Below are 21043 nucleotides of genomic sequence, written 5' to 3'. Positions count from 1 at the left end.
ACTTGCCAAGCGGTGCCATGTCTGCACCCGGGATCTGAACTGGTGAACCCCGGGCCGCCGAAGTGGAACGTGTGCACTTAACCACTGCTCCACTTGGCTGGCCCCTGATGCAACTTTTTGTTTGCACTTGGTTTCATCTCCATGTATGTGTTCAGTTTTGTGGTATTAATTTTCTGTACATCTAATGTCATCTGCTTCTTCCTGAAGTCTCTCAGAACTGTGCTGATACTGTGCATGCATCAATGATGACAGCTGGATGAACCTAGATTCAGTTGACATACATTTGCATGAACATATTGATATTAGAATTTGAATTATGTATGTAATTTTCCTTGCATGATCTCCACTGCTCATAGATTTATTTTATTTTTCAAAATCAAAGTTGACCCTAATCTACTCTTTAAGGCTCACTTTTGACCAATCTCCCATGTGAATTGTCAGAAACAGACTGATTTGCTCACCAATTTCCAGATATGAGTTTTACACTTAATGCTTCTGTGCCTCTTAAGTGGTGACTTGGAAGGCCCCACTGAATTCTACATATTTTTTTAAAAAAGATTTTTCACTGTTAGACAAATTCTTACTTTCTAAGCCTGTTTCCTCATCTTTAAAATGAGAACAACAGACCCCAACTCAGAGTTCCTGTGATGAATGAGATCACGCATGAATTTACGACATGTGTTTTCAAATTTCAGTTCTCTCCTGTTCCAGCTGTGTGACCTTGTGTAAGGCTCCTCCTTTTCAGGCCCTAATTTCCTCCTTTGTAAGTGTGGCAGGGGAGAAGGGATTCTGCAGTGCTGGTGTTCAGTCTCAGGCAGCATGGTCCCACCTGGGCTTGCAGCCCGGCTGTGTGCCTTTGAGCCCTTCTCAAACTCTCTGGGCCTCAGCTTTCTCAGCTGTGAAGGGAGCATACTAATGGCACCTGACTAGGAACTGTTGTGAGGATCAGTGTTGTTTATCCAGGAGCGGCGTTGCTTGCCAAAGACTAAAACATCATAGTTCCCTTGTGGTGGAGATGGGTGACAGCACTACAGGTGATGTCACCAGTCGTTAAGATCTTCTGATCTTTGTTTAACAAGCAATTTTTCAATAATTTAGCTCTCCATGTAGCTTTCCTGTGGTGAAACTCAAGTTATTTCCATTTTTCCAAAAGCAAACCTCGCCTTGTTTGGAGAGCACTGCTGGCAGGTACCCCTATGGAGTTGCTGATGGATGGCATGTCCCCTTTTCCTCTTCATTAGAATACGTGGGAATCAAAGCTGGGTCTCTGTCACTTGAGAATTGAATGGGGAAGATATTCTGCCTCTTGTCGGAAATCTTTGAGTCTCTATTTCAAATCTAGAAACAGCATTTGTCACGGAGGTCAGAGTAGGCTGTAAAGGAACTACTAAGGCTCTTGCAAAAGAAAACTCATCATTTCTGAGCTCTGGTAATGGTTACCGTGCTGCCTACACCAGAACTATAGTTTTGGACGAGAACCAGTGCTTGGGATACGAACTCTCGTAACATCTTTTGACAGCTATCTTTTACTTTTATGGTATTGTTACAAAATGCAATACCCAACTCCTTGGTCAATCTTTTAAAGCTTACCTTTTCCTCTCTTTATGTCTTGTCTTTGTCATTTGTTAACTTTGGTAATCTTGTAGCATCAGATCATACTGTCCATGGGAACATAGGAGCTGTAACTTCAAATAATCAGGTTGTTCCAGGTCATTATCCATCTTAACAATTTAGCTACAGCCTGTACGCTCTGTCTCAGTTGGTGGCACAACCTTGACCTACTAAGCCACAAACTGAGTTTTTTTTGGTGACTCTTCCTTCTCATTCCACTTCATCTTGCTGATTTAACCTCCTATATATTTCTGAACTTGTTTCTTCCCATCCTCATAACCATTGCCCTAATGCATCTTCATTTCTTTCCTATTTCAGGGGTCTAAGTGGTTTTCCTGCCTCTAGGTCTTAACTTTCTCAAATCTATCCTAATGAAAATGGATCCTTCCTGGCTTAGAACCCTTCAGTTGCTCCCAATTTTAACTTCTGACTTAATGGGTCCCATCCACACCTCTAAAGTCACCCAAATAGTCACAGTAAACTTGAGTTCCTTAAACTTGAAATGTTCTTCATTGTCTTGGCTCTTTGCTGTTCACATGCCTGGATCCCTTTGCAGGCACTTTAGTCTGGAAGACGTAAACTTCTCTGACATCTTCCTCTGCCACAGACAGCTTCACATCCCTTCCATCTCTGCCCTATATCTTGTCATTATTTGCTTACATCTGTTTCCTCTAAAAACACACTAAGTCTTTGATGGCAAAGCTGTGGCTTATTCATCTTTTTATCTCCACCACTTGATAGCGTTTGCTGAATTAACAGACATGAGATCACAGTACTGATGCAATCGTCCAAACATGTTTGAATTTGTCCCCTCACAAATATATACAACACCTTTTGCTATTTGGTGTAAATAATTATAAAAGCTAGCATGTGTATAGCGCTTACTATATGCTAGGAACACATAGCAACCCATTCAGTCCTTACAACCCTGCAAGTAGGCACGATATTACCTACAGTTTAGAGGTGAGGAAACCTGAGGCTCAGAGGTTAAGTCGCACATCTGACAGCTCAGGGTTGATCCTATCCCAGTGGGATCTGAACCACTACATGCTGTGGAGGATATCACACTGAGCAAAACTTAGAACGACAACGTACACTCCACGAGGGCAGGGATATTTGCTTTGCTCACTGCTGTACTTTAGGGTTCAGAATAGGACACACCGGATGTGCTGAGTAAATGAATCCGGTTAGGGCAGAAGCCTAGCATGGCATGTAATGGAATTTTTTGGGCCCTTGTCCACTGCTCCAACCTCAAGTCCTACAACTGTCTTCCAAAGGAATGCTGACGACACACGGTTTCCTCGTTTCCTGCTTCTCCTCCTTGGAACGGGCTGCTGCCTGCCTGCACTGCCCGCTTCCTCCCATCGCTGTTCCTATCCGGCTAAGTCATCGCGGCTCCGGGCTGCTCTCCGCGACCGGGGAGGGTCACATCCTCCGCGCGGTACTGCATTTGCTTTAACCCTCTCTGTGCCCGACTGCGGGGTCTCCCCAGGACCGCGGCCCGGGCTGGTTCACGCCTCCGCTCCCCACTGCGTGAGGCCCCGCAGCCTCTCGGGGAACGTTCGCTGTGCCCTCCGAGCCCCCGCGCCTCCCCGAGCCTGCGGCTTCCCCGCCGTCCTCCTCCCCTCCCCGCGGAGGGCTTCTCGGGCCGACGTTCTCCTCCGTGGGTGTCGCCAGTCTCATCTTCGGGGGCTCGCGTCCTGCGAGCGAGCGACCTTCCGTGGGGGCAGACACACGGGCCGCGGGCGGCCGTCTGTGACACGGCCCTTCTGGAGCCCGAGGCCGGCGACCCCGCCGGACCCGTGGCGCTGCGGTTCCGCGTCGAGGAGTTCCGTTCCAGCCGGGGCCCGGGGATCACCCCCACCCCACTGCGGCCCCCGGCCCGCCCCCGCCCCCGCCCCCGCGCGGCGCGCCGCCCGACCTCCACCCCCGCGCCGCCGTCCGCCGCGCCGCCGCCTCACAATGGCCGGCGGCCGCCTCACCGCGCGCACGGATCCCGGCCACGCGCGCGCCCCTCCCCCACTCGCCGCCTCCCCGAGGCCCGGGTCTTGGACTACCCTCTAGATTCCCCTCCTTGCGGCCCCTGAGGCAGAGGAGCGGGCGGCGAGGCCCCCTTTTCGCGGCGGTACCCGACCTCTGGTCGTCCCGTGGCGCCCGGCGGCCCCCGCGGAGGGACTACTTTTCCGGTCGCGGAGGGACTACTTGCGCGGAGGCGTCGTCTGGCGGCGCGCACGGCATGGCGGCGGCGGCGCGCCTGAGGTAGAGGGACGCCGGCCCGCTCAGGCCTCGGCGCGGCCTACACGCTTACCTCGCTCGCTGCAGCCCCGCGCCCCGCGCCCGGCCATGGCGGAGCCCTCGCCCGCCCGACGCCCGGTGCCCCTCATCGAGTCGGGTAAGCCGCGCCGCCCGCGCCCTCCCCACGGCGCCCCCGGCCCCCGCCGCGGCGCCCCCCTGACCCGAGCCCCGTCTCCCCATCTTCCCGCAGAGCTGTACTTCCTCATCGCCCGGTACCTCTCGGCCGGCCCGTGTCGGAGAGCCGCCCAGGTGAGTGCGCGCGCGGGCGGCGGCGGCCGAGGTGCGGGGCCCCGGGCCCGGCCCGCCGCCGCCGGGGGTCGCGGGAGGAGGGTGCGGAGGGCCGGGTGCACCCCCGCCCCCTGACTGCGCGTCTCATCGGTGCAGGTGCTGGTGCAGGAGCTGGAGCAGTACCAGGTCTGTGCTCGCCGCGTCCCCCGCCCTCCCCGCCGCGTCCCCTCGCGTCCCCGGACCCCCTGCGACCTTGCCCGGGGCCGCGCGCCCGGCCCCCGGTCCCGCCCCGCCCGCCGCCCCCACCCAGTCCCAGCCCCGGCCCCGGCCCCGGCCCCGCGCGGTGGTCACTCGTGCGCGTCCCGTGTCTTTGCAGCTGCTGCCGAAGAGGTTGGACTGGGAGGGCAACGAGCACAGCAGGAGCTACGAGGAATTGGTGAGACTCTGGCCTCTCCCTCCCGGGTTCCCAGCGTCCGCCCCCCGCCCCCTGGTCGGGGCTCCCCTCGTGGGGCGGAGGGAGCTCGCCGCGCTCGGGGGCGTCGCCGGGGCAGCGGCACCCCCCTACCCCCCGCCCCCGGGAGGTTTGGTTTGGTTTGCTTTGGATTTGGGGCGGCTGGGGTGGTTCGGGGAGGACACGGCCGCGGGGGGGCGGCGGGGGCGGCGGGGGCGGTGGAGCCCTCGGGGTGAGGCAGGGTGGGTCCCCAGGTGCGCGGCCGGTGGCGGAGCCGGGGGCGAGTGCTTGCGGGCGGGGGCGCGCCAGCCACTCGGCGGGCGGCTCTCAGACGCTGTTCTCCCGGACCCGACTTGTAACGCGCCCTCTGATTGGCTGCCGTCCTCCAGCCCCGCCCAGGCCTTCCCACCGCTTCTTCCCAGGGAATAGAGTCCTCGCCGTCGGAAAGGTGCAGGAGTGTTCCTATCTTTAGCATTTTTTATTTTTTTCCGTCAGCGGCGTAATAAAAATGTTGCTGTCGTGGGAATGTGCCACTCTTCCAGTCCTTTTGCTCCTCTAAACTGCCCAACGCTTGTTGATAGGGAAACGGACATTTTTTGATGACTTTTGATGTCGATCTTGCGGGACATAGCTTAGTAGAGGCTCTAACTGTGCAGTTTCTCTTTTTGGAGCAACGTTAGGCAAGGTTACAGTTCTCTGTTTATTGTGCTTTGTCGACTTTTGTAGTTGCCCTGGCAGTGTGTAATTCGGCTTTATCTGCTCGTTTGTCCTCAGTGGGTTAAAACTCTTTTCAGGGAGATATTTTTGCCAGTTTGTGTGTTAGGACAAAGGATTTTTTTAGTTGCCAGGCCATATTTATCATCTTGTATGAGCAAAACAGCTGGGGGTGGGGGGGCGGGAAGAGCTTCTGAATGGTCTTTTATCACAGTTGTGGTACCTGTAAGTAGAAGTTGGTAGGATATGGTCGCCATTCCTGAGCTAAGCAAAAGAACAGAAAGTAAACAAAGGGATTTGTTTTCCGTATGTGAACAGTTCAATATTAATGCTTAAAGTCGGGTGAAAATAACAAAGGGTTCTGTTTCAATTGTCAGTTTTAATATTTGCCGCCTTAGAGTTTTTTTGAAGTAAACATTTCAAAGTGAGTAATATTTTCAAGAAAGTGAGTTTTAAAAATTCTGCATCATGGCAGAGTTTTTATGTTTTCTTGAGTTTGATATTTTGAGATTTAAGTCAAGGAAATGTTTAAAGAACTGCTCTGTTTTATTGTTTTATTTCTGTTGATGAGAGAAAATAGTGTTTTCAGTGAAGCACAAAAACGTTATTGACGTGCCAGTGCAGTCAGGCTACTGCAGAGAGCATTGCTTAGATTTTGAAACAAATGTAGTGCATAACTACCAGAAAAGTTACGTTTTAAATAGATTTATTTATTTTTTGGCTTTTGCTGTTAGAATGGCTTAAAACTCTACTTGAAATTCTGCTTAAAGTTTTTCAAAATCTCTGTGATACATCCCTGTGATGTGGCTATGACGTATGTCATTTCTCGTCACATGGCTGATTGGGTCTGTCTGGTGGGTATCCTGTTCATCTTTACCTTTCTCTCTCCCCCAACACTAAGTGGTGGAGGATGAGCTGCCTGTGCAGAAGAGGATTATTCTTTTGTTGAGGGTATATGGGTAACTTCTAGTTTCTAGAGAAAATCTCCTTTTCCTCTTTTTTGCTGAAAAAGGTTCACCCTGAGCTAACATCTATTGCCAGTCTTCCTCTCTTTCGTACGTGGGCCACCGCCACAGCATGGCTGCCGATGAGTGGTGTAGGTCTGTGCCCAGGAACTGAACCTGGGCTCCTGAAGTGGAGCAGACCAAAGTTAACCACTAGGCCACGGGCCCAGCCCTCCTTTTTAAAATATTTTATTAAGTATTTCAGATATAGACAAATGAGAATAATGTAGTGAACCCCCATATACCATGGACAAATTCATTACCAATTTGCTATGTTTACTTTGGTTTCTATTTGAGATATAATTTATAAACAATCAGTGGAAATCTTCAAACATAGAAAAATAGAAATGAACCATTCACCAGGTACCCCTTATCGCCTTCAGTGATTATCGACGAATATTGCATCTGTTATCTCTCTCCCCTAGGCTGTATTGTTTTTAAGCAAATTCCAAACATTCCTTCATTCCGTTGGTTAATAAGCTGAAGTATTTAAAAATACATCCCAGACATTGCATTTCATCCCTAAATTCTGCAGAGTGCATCTCTAAAAAAATTTACGAACCATTTCTTATACCACTGCAGTGCCAGTATCAGGTTCATAAAATAACCCATAATTCCTTGATAGTATGTACAGACACATATATTTGGTCCATATTCAGATTTTTTTTCTTGTTTTTTGGATGTCTTTTTATGTTTAGTTTGAATTGGGCTTTAGACAAGGTCCATACATTGCTGTGAAATTATGTTGTGTCTTTTTATCTTGCATAGTTTTCTTTCCTGTGCCATTGATTTACTGAAGAGCCTGAGTCAGTTATGCTGTAGAATGTTTCACATTCTGGTTTTGTCTGGTTGTTTTCTTATGATGTTGTTTTCTTGTGTTGTTTAACTTCTTTTTCTCAGTAGTTCTCATTCTTGAATCAGAATCATCTGGGGAGCTTCATAAAGTCTGGATGGCCAGGCCTTGCCCGTGACCAGTTAAATCACAATTTTTGTGGTGGGACTGGACATCACTCTTTTTAAAAACTTTTCAGGTGATTCCAATGGCACTGTTTACAGAGCTACAGTTTATTTTAGGCTTGTGACCATGCTGTTACTCCTGCATGTACTTTGGAAGCAGGAATATTTTTGATACTTTTTAGAAGAATTGAGACTAGTTATCTCTCAATACCTAATCTTGCATTAGTAGTTGGGCCTGTGAATTTATAAAAATTAATTGGAATTTTCATGATTTACTGATGGTGGAAAAAGAGGAAGAGGGAAATATAACTATAGAATTGGGCATGGGAATTGGGAAGGACTAGATTTGTAAAAGAGAGATGTATTTAGAAAGGGGAAAAGCGGGGCGAGCCCAGTGGTGTAGTGGTTGAGTTCATGCGCTCTGCTTTGGCAGCCTGAGGTTCCTCATTTGGGATCCTGGGCATGGATGTGGCCACGCTGTGGTGGCTTCCCACATTAAAATAGAAGAAGATTGGCCTGGATGTTGGCTCAGCAGCAGTCTTCCTCAAGCAAAAAGAGGAAGATTGGCAACAGCTCTTAGCTCAGGGACAGCCTTGCACACACGCACCCCCCCCACAAGGGGGAAGGAGATTTGATACACTTAGTAATTGAATAACATGATACGTTTTTGCAGGTAAGTTTCTTCCTTAACCAGAAAAAAAAAATCAGAAGATCCTTCCATTGTAGTCTATCATTATGGGATTTATTGCCTTTGTTTTTTTTTTTAAATAATGTTTGAGTAGGCCTTTTGTGTAAAAAAAAAAAGACATAGAAGTTATTTGTGTTGAAATCAGTATTTGGTTTATTAGAGTTGTAAGTCATTTTTCTTAGACTGTGAGGTTTTACTTAGAAATCTAGTAATATTTATAGAAACAAGTGTAGTTTTACTTTTTGATTCGTGTTTAATTTGTAATGAAAATTTAATCTTAACCACTTAATATTCTTAAATTTCTTCAGTCGTTTCACACTATATTTACAAATATATGATTGTTGTAGTCCCCTCAAGATGGCAAACTTGGATCTAAGTGTAATCTAAGAATTTCTCTTCTAAATATAGTATTTTAAATTTATTGTTGTAAGTTATCTTTTTATTCTATCAAAGTAGTTCAGCAATTACAAAACTTGTTACTATATCAGAATAACTGTAACTTGCACAAATGTATTGATACCTTCTTCTTCGTCTCTTATTTATCAACCTTCCTTCCTTATGAATTAACTCCCCAAATCAAGGGGAGAGCAGTATTACCATCTTGAGCTCCCTACTGGATTAAGGAATCAGTTTATGGTAGAGGTAGTATTATAAGCCAAGACTTGGAACTTGGGTGCACTGCCATATAGACTTTAGTTGAGTCTCACATTGAGCCTTTTTTGTAGCAAGACTACTTATTTGCCCATTTAAAACAAAAACAAGTTTGTATTTACCACCTGTACTGCAACTAATCCCATTACTATATCATTGTCATTGTGAGATTCTAAAGATATTTCATCATGGGCATAGCTGACCTTTCCTTTCTGTATGGATTCTGCATTTTCTTTGTAGTTGACTATAGAGATGTATCATTCTGTAGGCATTTCATTGATAACTTGGGAACACCTAATGATCATGTCACTGTGGTGACAAGTTATAGTCTAGCACTATAACAGTGAAGAAATTAGAAGCTTGGGTTTTGGTGCCAGGTGGCTGGGCTGTAATCCTGACTTGTGTTGCGTACTACACGTTCTAATCTTAAGCAAATTATTTAATCTCTACCTTAGTTTCTTGATCTCTATAACAAGGATAATAATTGTATCAAAGGGTTGTTGTAAACGTTATGTGGGAAAATAGGGCTTTACAGTGCCTGGCACACAGTAATAATCAGTAGTATTTATTAATAACAGTGCTGATAGACTGATGTCATAATTAATGTAGACTTCCCCTTCACTTAATTTATATTGTAAGGTCTCATGAGACAGCAAAATACGGTCTCTATGAGTTTTAATGCCTGAATGAATGATACCTGACTAATTTACGCATTAATGGATGACCAGAATGTGGGATGGAGAACTAATGGCAGCCTCTAAAGCTCAGTGCTGAATAAATGGTAGTGGTGTTGCTATCTATGAGTCAGTTAACCTTGACTGTGCTACTTTAAAGGAGAATAGTTATTACTTTGTTTTCCTAAGCTTATTTAATCATAACAGTTATTTTCATCTAGGAGACAAAAGTCCTGTGACTTTTCTTTCAAACATCTAAATCCTTACAGATGTTTGCCATCTTACTCTATTGGTTTCTTGGAAAGATTGTTAAAATCTCCAACTGTGACGGTGGAGTTTTGTCTCTTTTTTCAGTTATTTTGGAGCTGTATTATGTTGTTGGTTATATATAATGGGTAAATACATACAAATTCAGAATTGTTTTCTTCTTGAATTGATCCCCCTTTTTTTAATAGACTTAAATTTTTTTAGAGCAGTTTTAGGTTCACAGCAAAATTGGGTAGAATATAACAGATTTCCTGTATAGCTCTGCCCCCATAAATCTATAGTCTCTCTCATTATCAACATCCTTCACCAGAGTAGTACATTTGTTACACTTGGTAAACCTATAGTGACAGCGTAATCACCCAAAGTCCATAGTTCACATTAGGGTTCTATTTATGTTAGGTACTCTTGGTGTTGTACATTCTGTGGGTTTGGACAAATGTATAATGACACATCTCGAGCGGTATGTATCATACAGAGTAATTTTACTGCCCTAAAAATCCTCTGTTTTCCGCCTAATTATCCCTCCCTCCTAAACACTGATGTTTTTATTGTCTCCGTGGTTTGGCCCTTTCCATAATTTAACTCTTTTTTAAAAATTGGGAAATGTTCTTTCTCTCATAATACTTCTTGCCTAAAGTCTAACTTTGCTTCACATTGCTATAGCCACCCCAGCTTTCTTTTCATTAGTGATGGTGTATTATATCTTTTTCTGTCCTTTTACCTTTAGTCTTCCTATGTTCTAATTTTTAAAGTGTCTCCTGTAAACAGCTTATAGTTTTATTAGTCAATCTTTTAGTTGGAGTGTTTAAACCATTTGCATTTAATATAATTATTTAAATATAATTGTGTTAAGTCTACCAGGTATCTGTCCTATCTCTTATTTATTTCTCCTCTCTCACTTTCTTTTGGCTTAATCGAGTGTTCTGTTTATTTTTGGTGAGGAGGATTGGCCCTGAGCTAACATCTGTTGCCAATCTTCCCCTTTTTGCTTGAGGAAGATTGTACCTGAGCTAACATCTGTGTCAGTCTTCCTCCATTTTGTATGTGGGTTGCTGCTGTAGCTTGGCTTGATGAATGGCATAGGTCTGCTGCCGGGATCCGAACCCATGGACCCCAGGCTGCTGAAGCAGAGCACACGGACTTAACCGCTATGCTACTGGGCCTGCCTCTCTTTATTGTTATTTATTTATTTTTGTGAGAGAGATTGGCCCCGAGCAACATCTGTGCCAGTTTTTGCCTACTTTGTATGTGGGACACTGCCACAGCACAGCTTGATGAATGGTCTGTAGGTCGGTGCCCAGGATCTTAACCTGTGAACCCTGGGCCACTGAAGTGGAGTGCACAAACTTAACCACTACACCACCGGTCTAGCCCCCTATTGTTTTTTAGTTATGTGTCCTTTTATTATTCTTAGAGTCCTTGTATTGTCTAGAGATTATAATATGTATTACCATATACTATAGTTACTTACCCCTTTCCCAGATAAGTGAAGTTAGAACTGTTAATTGTCACCTTCCTGTCCTTTGGCCCATTATCATGTTTTACTTTTACATATGTTATAAATTTTTACAGATCTTAGTGCTGTTATTTTAATTCTTCCTGTCTTTTCATGCCTCTTTTGTGTGATCATTTTTTTTCAGGCCACACAAGTTATTTTGGTATTTCTTTTAATGAAGATTTGTTGACAATTACTTCACTTTTTCTTTTTTTTTTTTTAAAGATTGGCACCTGAGCTAACAACTGTTGCCAGTCTTCTTTTTTTTTTTCTGCTTTATCGCCCCAAACCCCCGACCCCATACACAGTTATATATCTTAGTTGCAGGTCCGTCTAGTTGTGGGATGTGGGACACCACCTCAACGTGGCCTGACGAGTGGTGCCATGTCCGTGGCCAGGATCCAAACCCTGGGCCGCCGCAGCGGAGTGCACAAACTTAACCACTCGGCCATGGAGCTGGCCCCCACTTTTTACTATTTCTTTGGTTTGAAAATATCCTTTTGTCTTTATTTCTTTATTTTTAAGATTGGCACCTGAGCTAAGAACTGTTGCCAATCTTGTTTTTTTCCCTGCTTTTTCTCCCCAAATCCCCCCAGTACATAGTTGTATATTCTAGTTGTAGGTCCTTCTGGTTGTGCTATGTGAGATGCTGCCTCAGCGTGGCCTGATGAATGGTCCATGTCCCTGCCCAGGATCCAAACTGGCAAAACCCTGGGCCGCCAAAGTGGAGCAAGTGAACTTAACCACTCGGCCACGGCTGGCCCCTGTCTTTATTTTTGAAGATTGTTTTTGTTAGCTGTGAAGTTCTGACTGGTTGGTTTTTTTTTTTCCCCTTTCAGCACATGAATATTGAAAAGTCAACAGTCTTACTATCGTGCCTTTCAAGATAGTGTTTTTCCCTCTGGCTGCTTCTTAAGATTTTCATTTTGTCTTTGATTTTCAGCAGTTTTACTGTGATGTATTCTAGTTGTTAGCTACTGCCGCTTAACAAATCGACCCAAAACCCATGGCTTAAAGCAACACAGATTCATTCTCACAATTTCTGTAAGTCAGGAGTCCAGGCACAGCTGAGCTGAGTCTTGTCTCAGTCTCTCAAGGCTGCAGTAAAACTACTGGCCAGACCTGGGGTTGCAGCTGAAGGCTTGACTGTGGAAGGATCTGTTTCCAAGCTCACGTAGGTTTTGGCTGATTCAGTTCCTGGAGGGGATTCTTGGACTGAGAGCCTCAGTTCCTAGCTGGCTATTGGCTACCCTTGGTTCCTTGCCACATTGGTCTCTCCAACATTGCACCTTTCATCATCAAAAGATGAAAACTGAGAAGGCAGTAGTCTGCTAGCAAGACAGAAACCACGATATTTTGTAACCTAGTACTGGAAGTGGGATCCCCTTGGTGTCACTGTATTCTGTTGGTTAGAAGTAACTTACCCAGGGGCTGGCCCGTGGCCGAGTGGTTAAGTTCGCGCGCTCCGCTGCAGGCGGCCCAGTGTTTCGTTGGTTCGGATCCTGGGCGCGGACATGGCACTGCTCATCAGACCACGCTGAGGCAGCGTCCCACATGCCACAACTAGAGGGACCCACAACGAAGAATATACAACTATGTACGGGGGGCTTTGGGGAGAAAAAGGAAAAAATAAAAAAATCTTAAAAAAAAAAAAAAAAAAAAAAAAAAAAGAAGTAACTTACCCAAATGGAGGGGATTTCACAAGCTGTGAATACCAGGAGGTGAGGATGGTTGGGGAGAGCTCCAGAAGCTGCCTACCACGTGTACCCAGGTAGAGTTCTTTGTATTTACATTGTTTGGGATTCTTTGAGTTGCTGCTTTTTTTTTTTTGAGGAAGATTAGCCCTGAGCTAACATCTGCTGCCAATCCTCCTCTTTTTGCTGAGGAAGACTGGCCCTGAGCTAACATCTGTGCCCATCTTCCTCTGTTTTATATGTGGGACGCCTGCCACAGCATGGCTTGCCAAGCAGTGCCGTGTCTGCACCCGGGATCTGAACTGGCGAACCCTGGGCCGCCGAGGTGGAACATGTGTACATAAGCGCTGCACCACTGGGCCGGCCCTCTTTGAGCTTCTTGCATCTGTAGGATACCAAACAGTCTAAAGTGGAATTAAAGTCCCAAATGGGAAGGATAGAAGAATGGAGTAGAAGAAATATTTTTAGGAGATAATGGCTGAGCATTTTCCAGCATCTGGGCAGTCCCTGGGTCTGCTTTGATTGACTACTTCCCCTCTTGACCATGAGTCACATTAGATATTCTCACATTTTACCTTGTTGTATCTCATCATTTTTTGAAATATGCTGGGCCTTTTTGTCTTAAAAGAGTAGAGGCTGAAGTAGTGTAATTAGCCCCAGTAAAGGATGTGCTCTTTTTTCTCTCAGGCTGTTAGTGTGTGGGGCTGGGTCAATGTAATTTGTATAGGATCTTCTCTGGGTTTTGTTGCAGCTTTAGTTACATTAAGTTCATCACTCGCTTTTTTTTTTTTTAACGTATGCTTTTTGGTAAGGAAGAGTGGCCCTGAGCTAACATCTGTTCCCACTCTTCCTCTTCATTTTTTTCTCCCCAAAGCACTGGTATGTAGTTGTGTATCCTAGTTGCAAGTCATTCTGGTTTCTCCTTGTGGGATGCCGCCACAGCATGGCATGATGAGCAGAGTGTAGGTCCGCACCCGGATCCAACCTGGCCAACCCTGGGCTGCGGAAGTGGAGTGCTTGAACTTAACCACGTGGCCACGGGCCTCTGCCCTAGCCTTTGTATGTTTTGAGGGTGGGACCAAGATTTTTCCCTTCCAGCAGAGTTTTGGATTTGAGCACTGGTGAGATTCTTGAGAAATCTATACTTTGTAGCCGAGTTGCTCTCTTTCCAAAACTTTGTAAGATCTTGCTCTCCTTTATAGCGCACCTGCCAGCTTTTGTGTTGCTGAAGCGTTCTCTTTACTCGCCAGTCCTGCCCTTGGCTTTCTGCTCTGTTGTCTGTCTCTGGCCTTAGGAGGGCCTCTGCAGTGCGCTTGTATTGTAGGGGTTCTCCTCCAGCTGCTCCACATCCAGCTTTTGGCCCTGTGAAGTCGGTGGAGGTGTGGGAGAGCTTTGGGGTGGGTGCAGGCTCAGACTGCGGCTCCTCAGCATTCTAATCAGTCATGCCAGCCCACAGGTGGCTGTTAAGTTGAAAAGTTTGGTAGGTTTTTTCTTGTTTTTTTTCTGTGGTCAGTTCTTCTGCCTCTGTGCTGGGGATGAAAGGAACTGTGAGTCTTTTTTTTTCTGTTTACAGAAAGGCTCATCAGTTTCTGGGGTGTAGTTCATTTAGATTTGTTTCCTCAGCTCTGATGGGTTTACAAATTATTTCTAAACTAATCCAGCTTGTTCTCATTGTCAAAGTGAGTAATAGTTTCTTACATTATCTCCTTTTAATAGTTGGAATAAATGATTACTTTTAACCTTTAAAAATTATGTAGGACATATAACTGTTTGTAGTTACCTGTGGGCATACCAAATTGTACTTCCTGACACGTAGTAGCCTCTCGATATTTATTGAAAGAATTAGTGTTGTTTAATGCTTAGGATATTTTTTTGTTGAGATCCAGTCATCAACAGTTTGGTTATTAAATGATGTTTTCTATCATCTTTGATTTCTTAAAAATCTCTGTCAGATGTGTGCTTCATTTTAGGTCAGTTAGAACAATGTTTAGCAGTGAATGGCCATGAGATACATGAACGTTATACATCCCTTTTTTTAAAGCTCCTAAATTCATTTCATAGGAATGTACAAAATAGAATCTTTCAGTGATTGTTGACTTCCTTTCCTTTTTTATGTAGAAATGGGGAAGTCGCATTTTGAACGCTAAACTTTTGTGTTAAAATTATATAATGACTGTAGCAGTGTAGGATGAATTATGTTTGCAGTATTGCTTCAGAGTTTGGCTGAGGCTTTTCATTTTAGTGTTTGTAATGGGGTGGGTAAGTGAGATTTGGAGGTGAGAATCTAACTGCTTAGAAAAAAATTCTCTATATTTTAATCAGTTTGCAGATATGTGGCTTAGAAAACTTCTGGAGACAAGTTCGACTCTAAAATTCTTAAACGCTCCATTATCTCATTACTTGCCATTTTTAAGATGCAGTATAGCTGATTACAGTTATTCAGAGATGATGGAGAGTTGCGGAACTAGGCAGCCTGGGTTTATATTTTTAGCTCTGCCGTTTATTAGCTCTTTGGTTCTGGGCAGGTTATTTAATGCCTTTGTCTGTGTTTTCTTATCTCTAAAATGAAGATAGTTGGGAGGTATGGTAAGTTAGTGTATATAAAGTTCTTAGAACAGTGTCAAATAGTAATCACTATATTAAATGTTAGCTATTATTAAGGTAATGAGGAATTAGTCAAAACCTTAAAATAGAAGTGTACTTTGTACATTGTAAGCGCACAGTATTACCTATTGTTATTTTTGCAAATGTGGAATCCGAAGTCTTAGAATGTATCTTGTCCAAAGTTCCATAACTAGTTAGATGTAGGGCTAGGACTGTCAGTCACATTTCCTGTGGGCCAGGAGAGTCCCTTACTCACTTTGTTCTGGTGTCCTTTAGTTAAATTATCACTGCTATATTTGAGGCTGGATTCCAAATTGAGAGACTTTTGTTTGAGAGAGAACTTGTTGGGACAGCCTCAATTTAAAGTCTTAAAATTTGCCTATATTTATAAGTAAATGTTTGAAGATGTTGATACTGGCCTTTCTATAGGAATGTAACCAACAAGTTATATGTAATTAATTCATTAATCTTTTCTCTGTAAATTGTGACTAAAAATTGTCCTAATGTTAAATAAAAAGTCCTTATGTTCAGTGTGAAATATTTAGAAAATGCAAAAGCAAAGAGGAACTAGAAAAGTCTCTACAGTGAGAAGTGTTTATTTTTTGTGCATATACTCGAACAAAAATAAGATCTTTAAAAAAATTATGTTGTGAGTTCCTTTCCATTTCTCTGGAAAATTGTGTCTGACGATTTGCTTGTTGAACATTTGGTTTCCAGTTTTTTTCTATTACTGATTGTATTGATATCAAAATAAGATCTATATATCTATGCATTTAGTCTGCCGTGGGGGTCTACAGTTAAGATTCCTGCTCTCACTGCTGCTGGCCGGGTTCATTTCCCGGGCAGGGAACCACACCATCTATCTGTCAGTTGTCATACTCTGGTGACTGTGTGTTGCTGTGATGCTGAAAGTTTATGCCACCAGGATTTCCAATACCAGTAGGGTCATTCATGGAGGACAGGTTTCAGCGGAGCTTCCACAGTAAGACAGACTAGGAAGAAGGACCTGGCCACCCACATCTGGAAAAATTGACCGTGAAAACCCTATGAATAGCAGTGGAACATTGTTTGTTAGAGCACCAGAAGGTGAGAGGATGGTGCAAAAAGACCAGGCAGGGTTCCGCCCTCCCATACACAGGGTCGCTTGGAGTTGGAATTGACTTCATGGCACTAACAACAACAAATCTATGCTTTTATTTATCTATATCTTATATAATTGTCACTTGTAATAAATTTCTAGACACTTAATTATTGAATAAAATGGTTGTTTTTAATGTTTATTATAAATTTGTTCTCTTTAAGCTCTGCCAGTTTAAAACTCAACTACCAAAAATGAGAGAGACTGATTTCTTACCCAGTTAATCTTTTTAATCTTTGCCAATCTAATGGATGAAATAGTATCAGTAGCTAATGTTTGAGTCATTTTTTGTCTAGTACTGCACAGAAGTTAAGAGCTTTAACCTATATAATCTCATTTTCTTTTCTCAGTAACCCTGTTACCTTGAATGTATCATGATTTTCCTTTTGAAATGAAACCAGAGGAGACAAGTAACTTGAATGAGGTGATATTCATACGGAGCAGATCCAGGCTGCAGGCCCCACTTTGTGTTGTTTATTCATTCACTCATGCATGATGCACTTATTCAGTAAATGAATGCCTACCATGTTTAAAGTTCCGAGGATACTGGCGTGGATGAGGTGGATGAGGCTCCCGTATTCATGGAGTTTACACCCTAGGGGTGAAACTGACCACAAGCTGCCGAGAAGTTACTGGAATACCAATTAGACGGGATTGGGAAGAGAGGGTTACGAGGTACAGGTTATTTTAGATGGATGCTCAAGGGAAACTTTTGTTTATTGGGTAACATTTGACCTGAAGGATGCAAAGGAAGCCAGTTATGTGAAGATCAGAGGAAAGAGCGGTTGCTTTTAGCCTTAAAAACCTTTGTAACCTCTGACCTTGCAGTTAAATGCCTAGGACATTTTTTTGAGGAAGTTTGTTTATTGGCTGTTGTTAATTCATCTTTTCTGAATTGCCGTTTGACATCTTTTACTTCTTTTTTTACTGCTGTCTGTCTTAACCGTTTTGTAAGAATTCTCCATATATCTGGGTTATTCTTTAGACTCACATGTTAGAATTCTTTTTCCCAGTTTGCTTTTTAGTTTTGTTCAGAGGTTTTGTTTTTACAAAAGTTTAGGATTTTTAATTTTTTTATATCTGTTAATCTTTGTTTTGCCTTTATGGTTATCCTTAAAGCTCTTCTGTACTTGAAGATTATAAAAGGCAAATATTATGTATCTATTCACGTGTGTGTTTTCCTAGTCTGTTTATAATTTATTTTTAAGGCCTTTATATGGAGTTTATGTTAGCATTTTGTTGGTATGAGGTACGGATCTGGCCTTTTCAGAGTTGTCGGTCAGTTTGGAAATACTGTTTGCCTTATCTCTCCTTTCTCCACAGAGAATTCGGTCATTATCATTTACTAAATTCTTGCTAACTTTCATCTGTGGACTTTCTTTTCTGTTCCTGTGACAGGCTGAACTATTTTAATGATTGAACTTTTATAATATGTTTTATTATATATTAAAAATGTTTTATCACATTCTCTTTGCTTAGCATTTTAGCTTTAGCATTTTAGGGTGGTCATTAAATATACAATCTTATGCTTTAAGCTGCTAAGGAATTAGTTCTGAACTATACTTTGAACTGATACCTGTGTACCTGTGGGTGTTTTCTGGCTTTTAATTCCCTATTCATTTGGGAAATAATATTTATGTTCTGAATGATTTGAATTGTATTTACTTCTTATTTCAGACATTGCAGGACTCAGCCCTTGAACCTGAATCTGCATCAAGCACAGTGCTTTCGTTGGACTCTTGTAATCTTAAGATCCTAACAGTTCTTGCAGAACATTTTTGTAAACTCTTGTTTTATGTTTGTATTGAGTTTTCTGAATTGTTTTAAAGATAGAACTAAAATGAATAGGTTCTCTTTCCTTTGGTCGTTTGGAGTATGATAAATCTCTTGATGAAATGATGAACTAAGTCTGTCTAGGAGATGTTTTGCATTAATGTTGAAATCTACAGTCTGTACTATGTTCATGTGGCTGAAATTATTTAATCAAGTATTTTACTATTTCATATCTTCTGTAGGCTGTAGCATGTTTAAAATATGTGCATTTTGAAGTGTGCTTGTCTCTTGTAATACATATTGTTTCACAAGATTTTTGAAACATAAAGTTTGACTTTTTCCCGTAATATTTGACTCTTCATTAAGTTCCAGATAGACTTTAATTCCAGACTTTAATTAATCTTTGCACGAGTTTTATTTTGATTATAGTCTGCTTATAAAATTCAGTTATTTTGATTTGGTACAACAAAAAAAATCTCAAGTTCAGTGTTTTCTTTTCAGATGTCAGCTGATTTATGGATAAAGCTGCTGAGAATTTTGCATTCTGTATTTTATTCCTTTCAGGTGATCTGATGATAGGAGAACCTCCCTATCAAGAATATAAGAAATGTTAGATTGTTTTTCTTCTGAATAATTTGTAATTTGGAAAAGCTTTTATAGTCTGGAAATAGGGCTCACCCTTTGCTAACAGAGGAAGAAAATGATACTAATAGATTGCATAGAAATGCTGACTTGGGATATGACCCCACTTAGTATTGGAGTCAGCATTAATAGCATTTTCCAGGCAAGCCTCACTTTACCAGGATGGTTGGCGGGTGACTTTCCTACAGATAGTCAGGTTGGTGGGCGTGCTGTTATGATTTGTGTGATTGTATAGCACGTGAAAATAGGCTTATGGAATATTTCATTTGCTTAGAAGCAGTGGCTGAAATGATAAAGATAGATAGTGATGCTTTACAAGGCTGTTGTTGGGATTGCTGCAGTGATGTAACGGTGTCATGAAAGATTCAGTCTTTGTCTTTCTGTATGGGCAGTCTCGACATTTTGGCTTTTTTCCCTCAAACTTTCAGTTTTGTGGTTGCTAGATGGCTCTTGGAGCTCTTACCATCTTATCCTAGAAATGATAGGAGGGAAGTGTTCGTTCTTCCTGTGACTCTTTTATTAGGGAGGAGAATTTTTCCAGGAATGTTCCTCTGCCCCAGCAGGTTTCTTCTCAGTTTCATTGGCCAGAACTAGGTAATATGACCTAGTTATAAAGAAGTCTGGAAAAGTGAGGTTCTGCCAAACTGGGGAGGTAATGGCTGTTGGGTAGGTGATCACTGTCTGCTCTGGGAAGCTAAAACTAATGTTTCTGAATTAAAATAAATACTTTTTTTTTTTGAGGAAGATTAGCCCTGAGCTAACTGCTGCCAATCCTCCTCTTTTTGCTGAAGAAGGCTGGCCCTGAGCTAACATCTGTGCCCATCTTCCTCTACTTTGTATGTGGGACGCCTGCCACAGCATGGCTTTTGCCAGGCAGTGCCCTGTCCTCACCCATGATCTGAACCGGCGAACCCCGGGCTGCTGAAGCAGAACATGTGAACTTAACTGCTGCACCACTGGGCTGGCACCAAAATACTTTTATTTCTCATTTTGTTAATGTAGTGAATCACGTTGATTGACTTGGGGATGTTGAACATCCCTGTGTCCCTGGTATAAATCCCACTTGATCGTGGTGTATAATGTTTTTGATGTATTGCTGTATTCGGTTTGCCAAAATTTTGTTGAGGATTTTTGCATCTATGTTCATCAGTGATATTGGCCTGTAGTTTTCCTTCTTTGTGTTGTCCTTGTCAGGTTTGGTGATCAGGGTGCTGTTGGCTTCATAGAATGTATTAGGGAGTGCTCCATCTTCCTCTATTTTCTGGAGTAGTTTGAGAAGGATAGGTATTAAATCTTCTTTAAATGTTTGGTAGAATTCTCCAGAGAAGCCGTCTGGTCCTGGACTCTTATTTTTGGGGAGGTTTTTGATTACTGTTTCTATGTCTTTACTTGTGATTGGTCTATTCAGATTTTCTATTTCTTCCTGATTCACTTTGGGGAGGTTGTATGAGTCTAGGAATTTATCCATTTCTTCTAGGTTGTTCAATTTGTTGGCATATAGTTTTTCATAGTATTCTCTTATGATCCTTTGTATTTCTTCGGTATCTGGTTGTGATTTCTCCTCTCTCATTTCTAGTTTTATTTATTTGAGACATCTCTCTTTTTTTCTTAGTCTGGCTAAGGGTTTATCGATTTTGTTAATTGTTTCAAAGAACCAACTCTTTGTTTCATTGATCCTTTCTACTGTCTTTTTTGTTTCACTAGCGTTTATTTCTGCTCTAATTTTTATTATTTCCCTCCTTCTACTGACTTTGGGCTGTGTTTGTTCTTCTTTTTCTACTTCTGTTAGGTGTTGTTTGAGGTTGTTTATGTAAGATTTTTCTTGCTTATTGAGGTGAGCCTGTATTACAATGAATTTCCCTCTTAGGACTGCCTTTGCTGCGTACCAAATAAGTTGGTATGGTGTGTTTTCATTTTCATTTGTCTCCAGATAATATTTGATTGCTTCTTTAATTTCTTCAATAATCCATTGTTTATTCAGTAGCATGTTGTTTAGTCTCCACGTTTTTGGCCCTTCCCCAGCTTTATTCTTGTAGTTGATTTCTAGTTTCATAGCATTATGATCCGAAAAGATGCTCGATATTATTTCAACCCTCTTGAACTTACTGATGCTTGCTTTGTTTCCCAAGATATGGTCTGTCCTTGAGAATGTTCCAT

General features: G+C 42.8%; 1 protein-coding gene across 1 annotated transcript in view; it reads left to right on the top strand.

Moving 5' to 3' along the window:
- Nucleotides 1–3331: 3331 nt before the first annotated feature.
- The window catches only part of BRWD1 (bromodomain and WD repeat domain containing 1), a 129565-nt gene continuing 111853 nt past the window's right edge, over nucleotides 3332–21043 (top strand). Inside the window, exons 1-4 of the mRNA XM_023630166.2 lie at nucleotides 3332–4003; nucleotides 4097–4155; nucleotides 4291–4320; nucleotides 4511–4570. Coding sequence (XP_023485934.1) covers nucleotides 3955–4003; nucleotides 4097–4155; nucleotides 4291–4320; nucleotides 4511–4570 — 198 coding nt within the window. The 5' untranslated portion in view covers nucleotides 3332–3954. The remainder of the gene's footprint in view (nucleotides 4004–4096; nucleotides 4156–4290; nucleotides 4321–4510; nucleotides 4571–21043) is intronic.

This window comes from Equus caballus, chromosome 26 (genome assembly GCF_041296265.1).
Source record: "Equus caballus isolate H_3958 breed thoroughbred chromosome 26, TB-T2T, whole genome shotgun sequence".
NCBI classification, from domain to species: Eukaryota; Metazoa; Chordata; class Mammalia; order Perissodactyla; family Equidae; genus Equus; species Equus caballus.
Note: the sequence above shows the minus strand (reverse complement) of the source record. Positions and strands in the feature narration are given on the sequence as shown.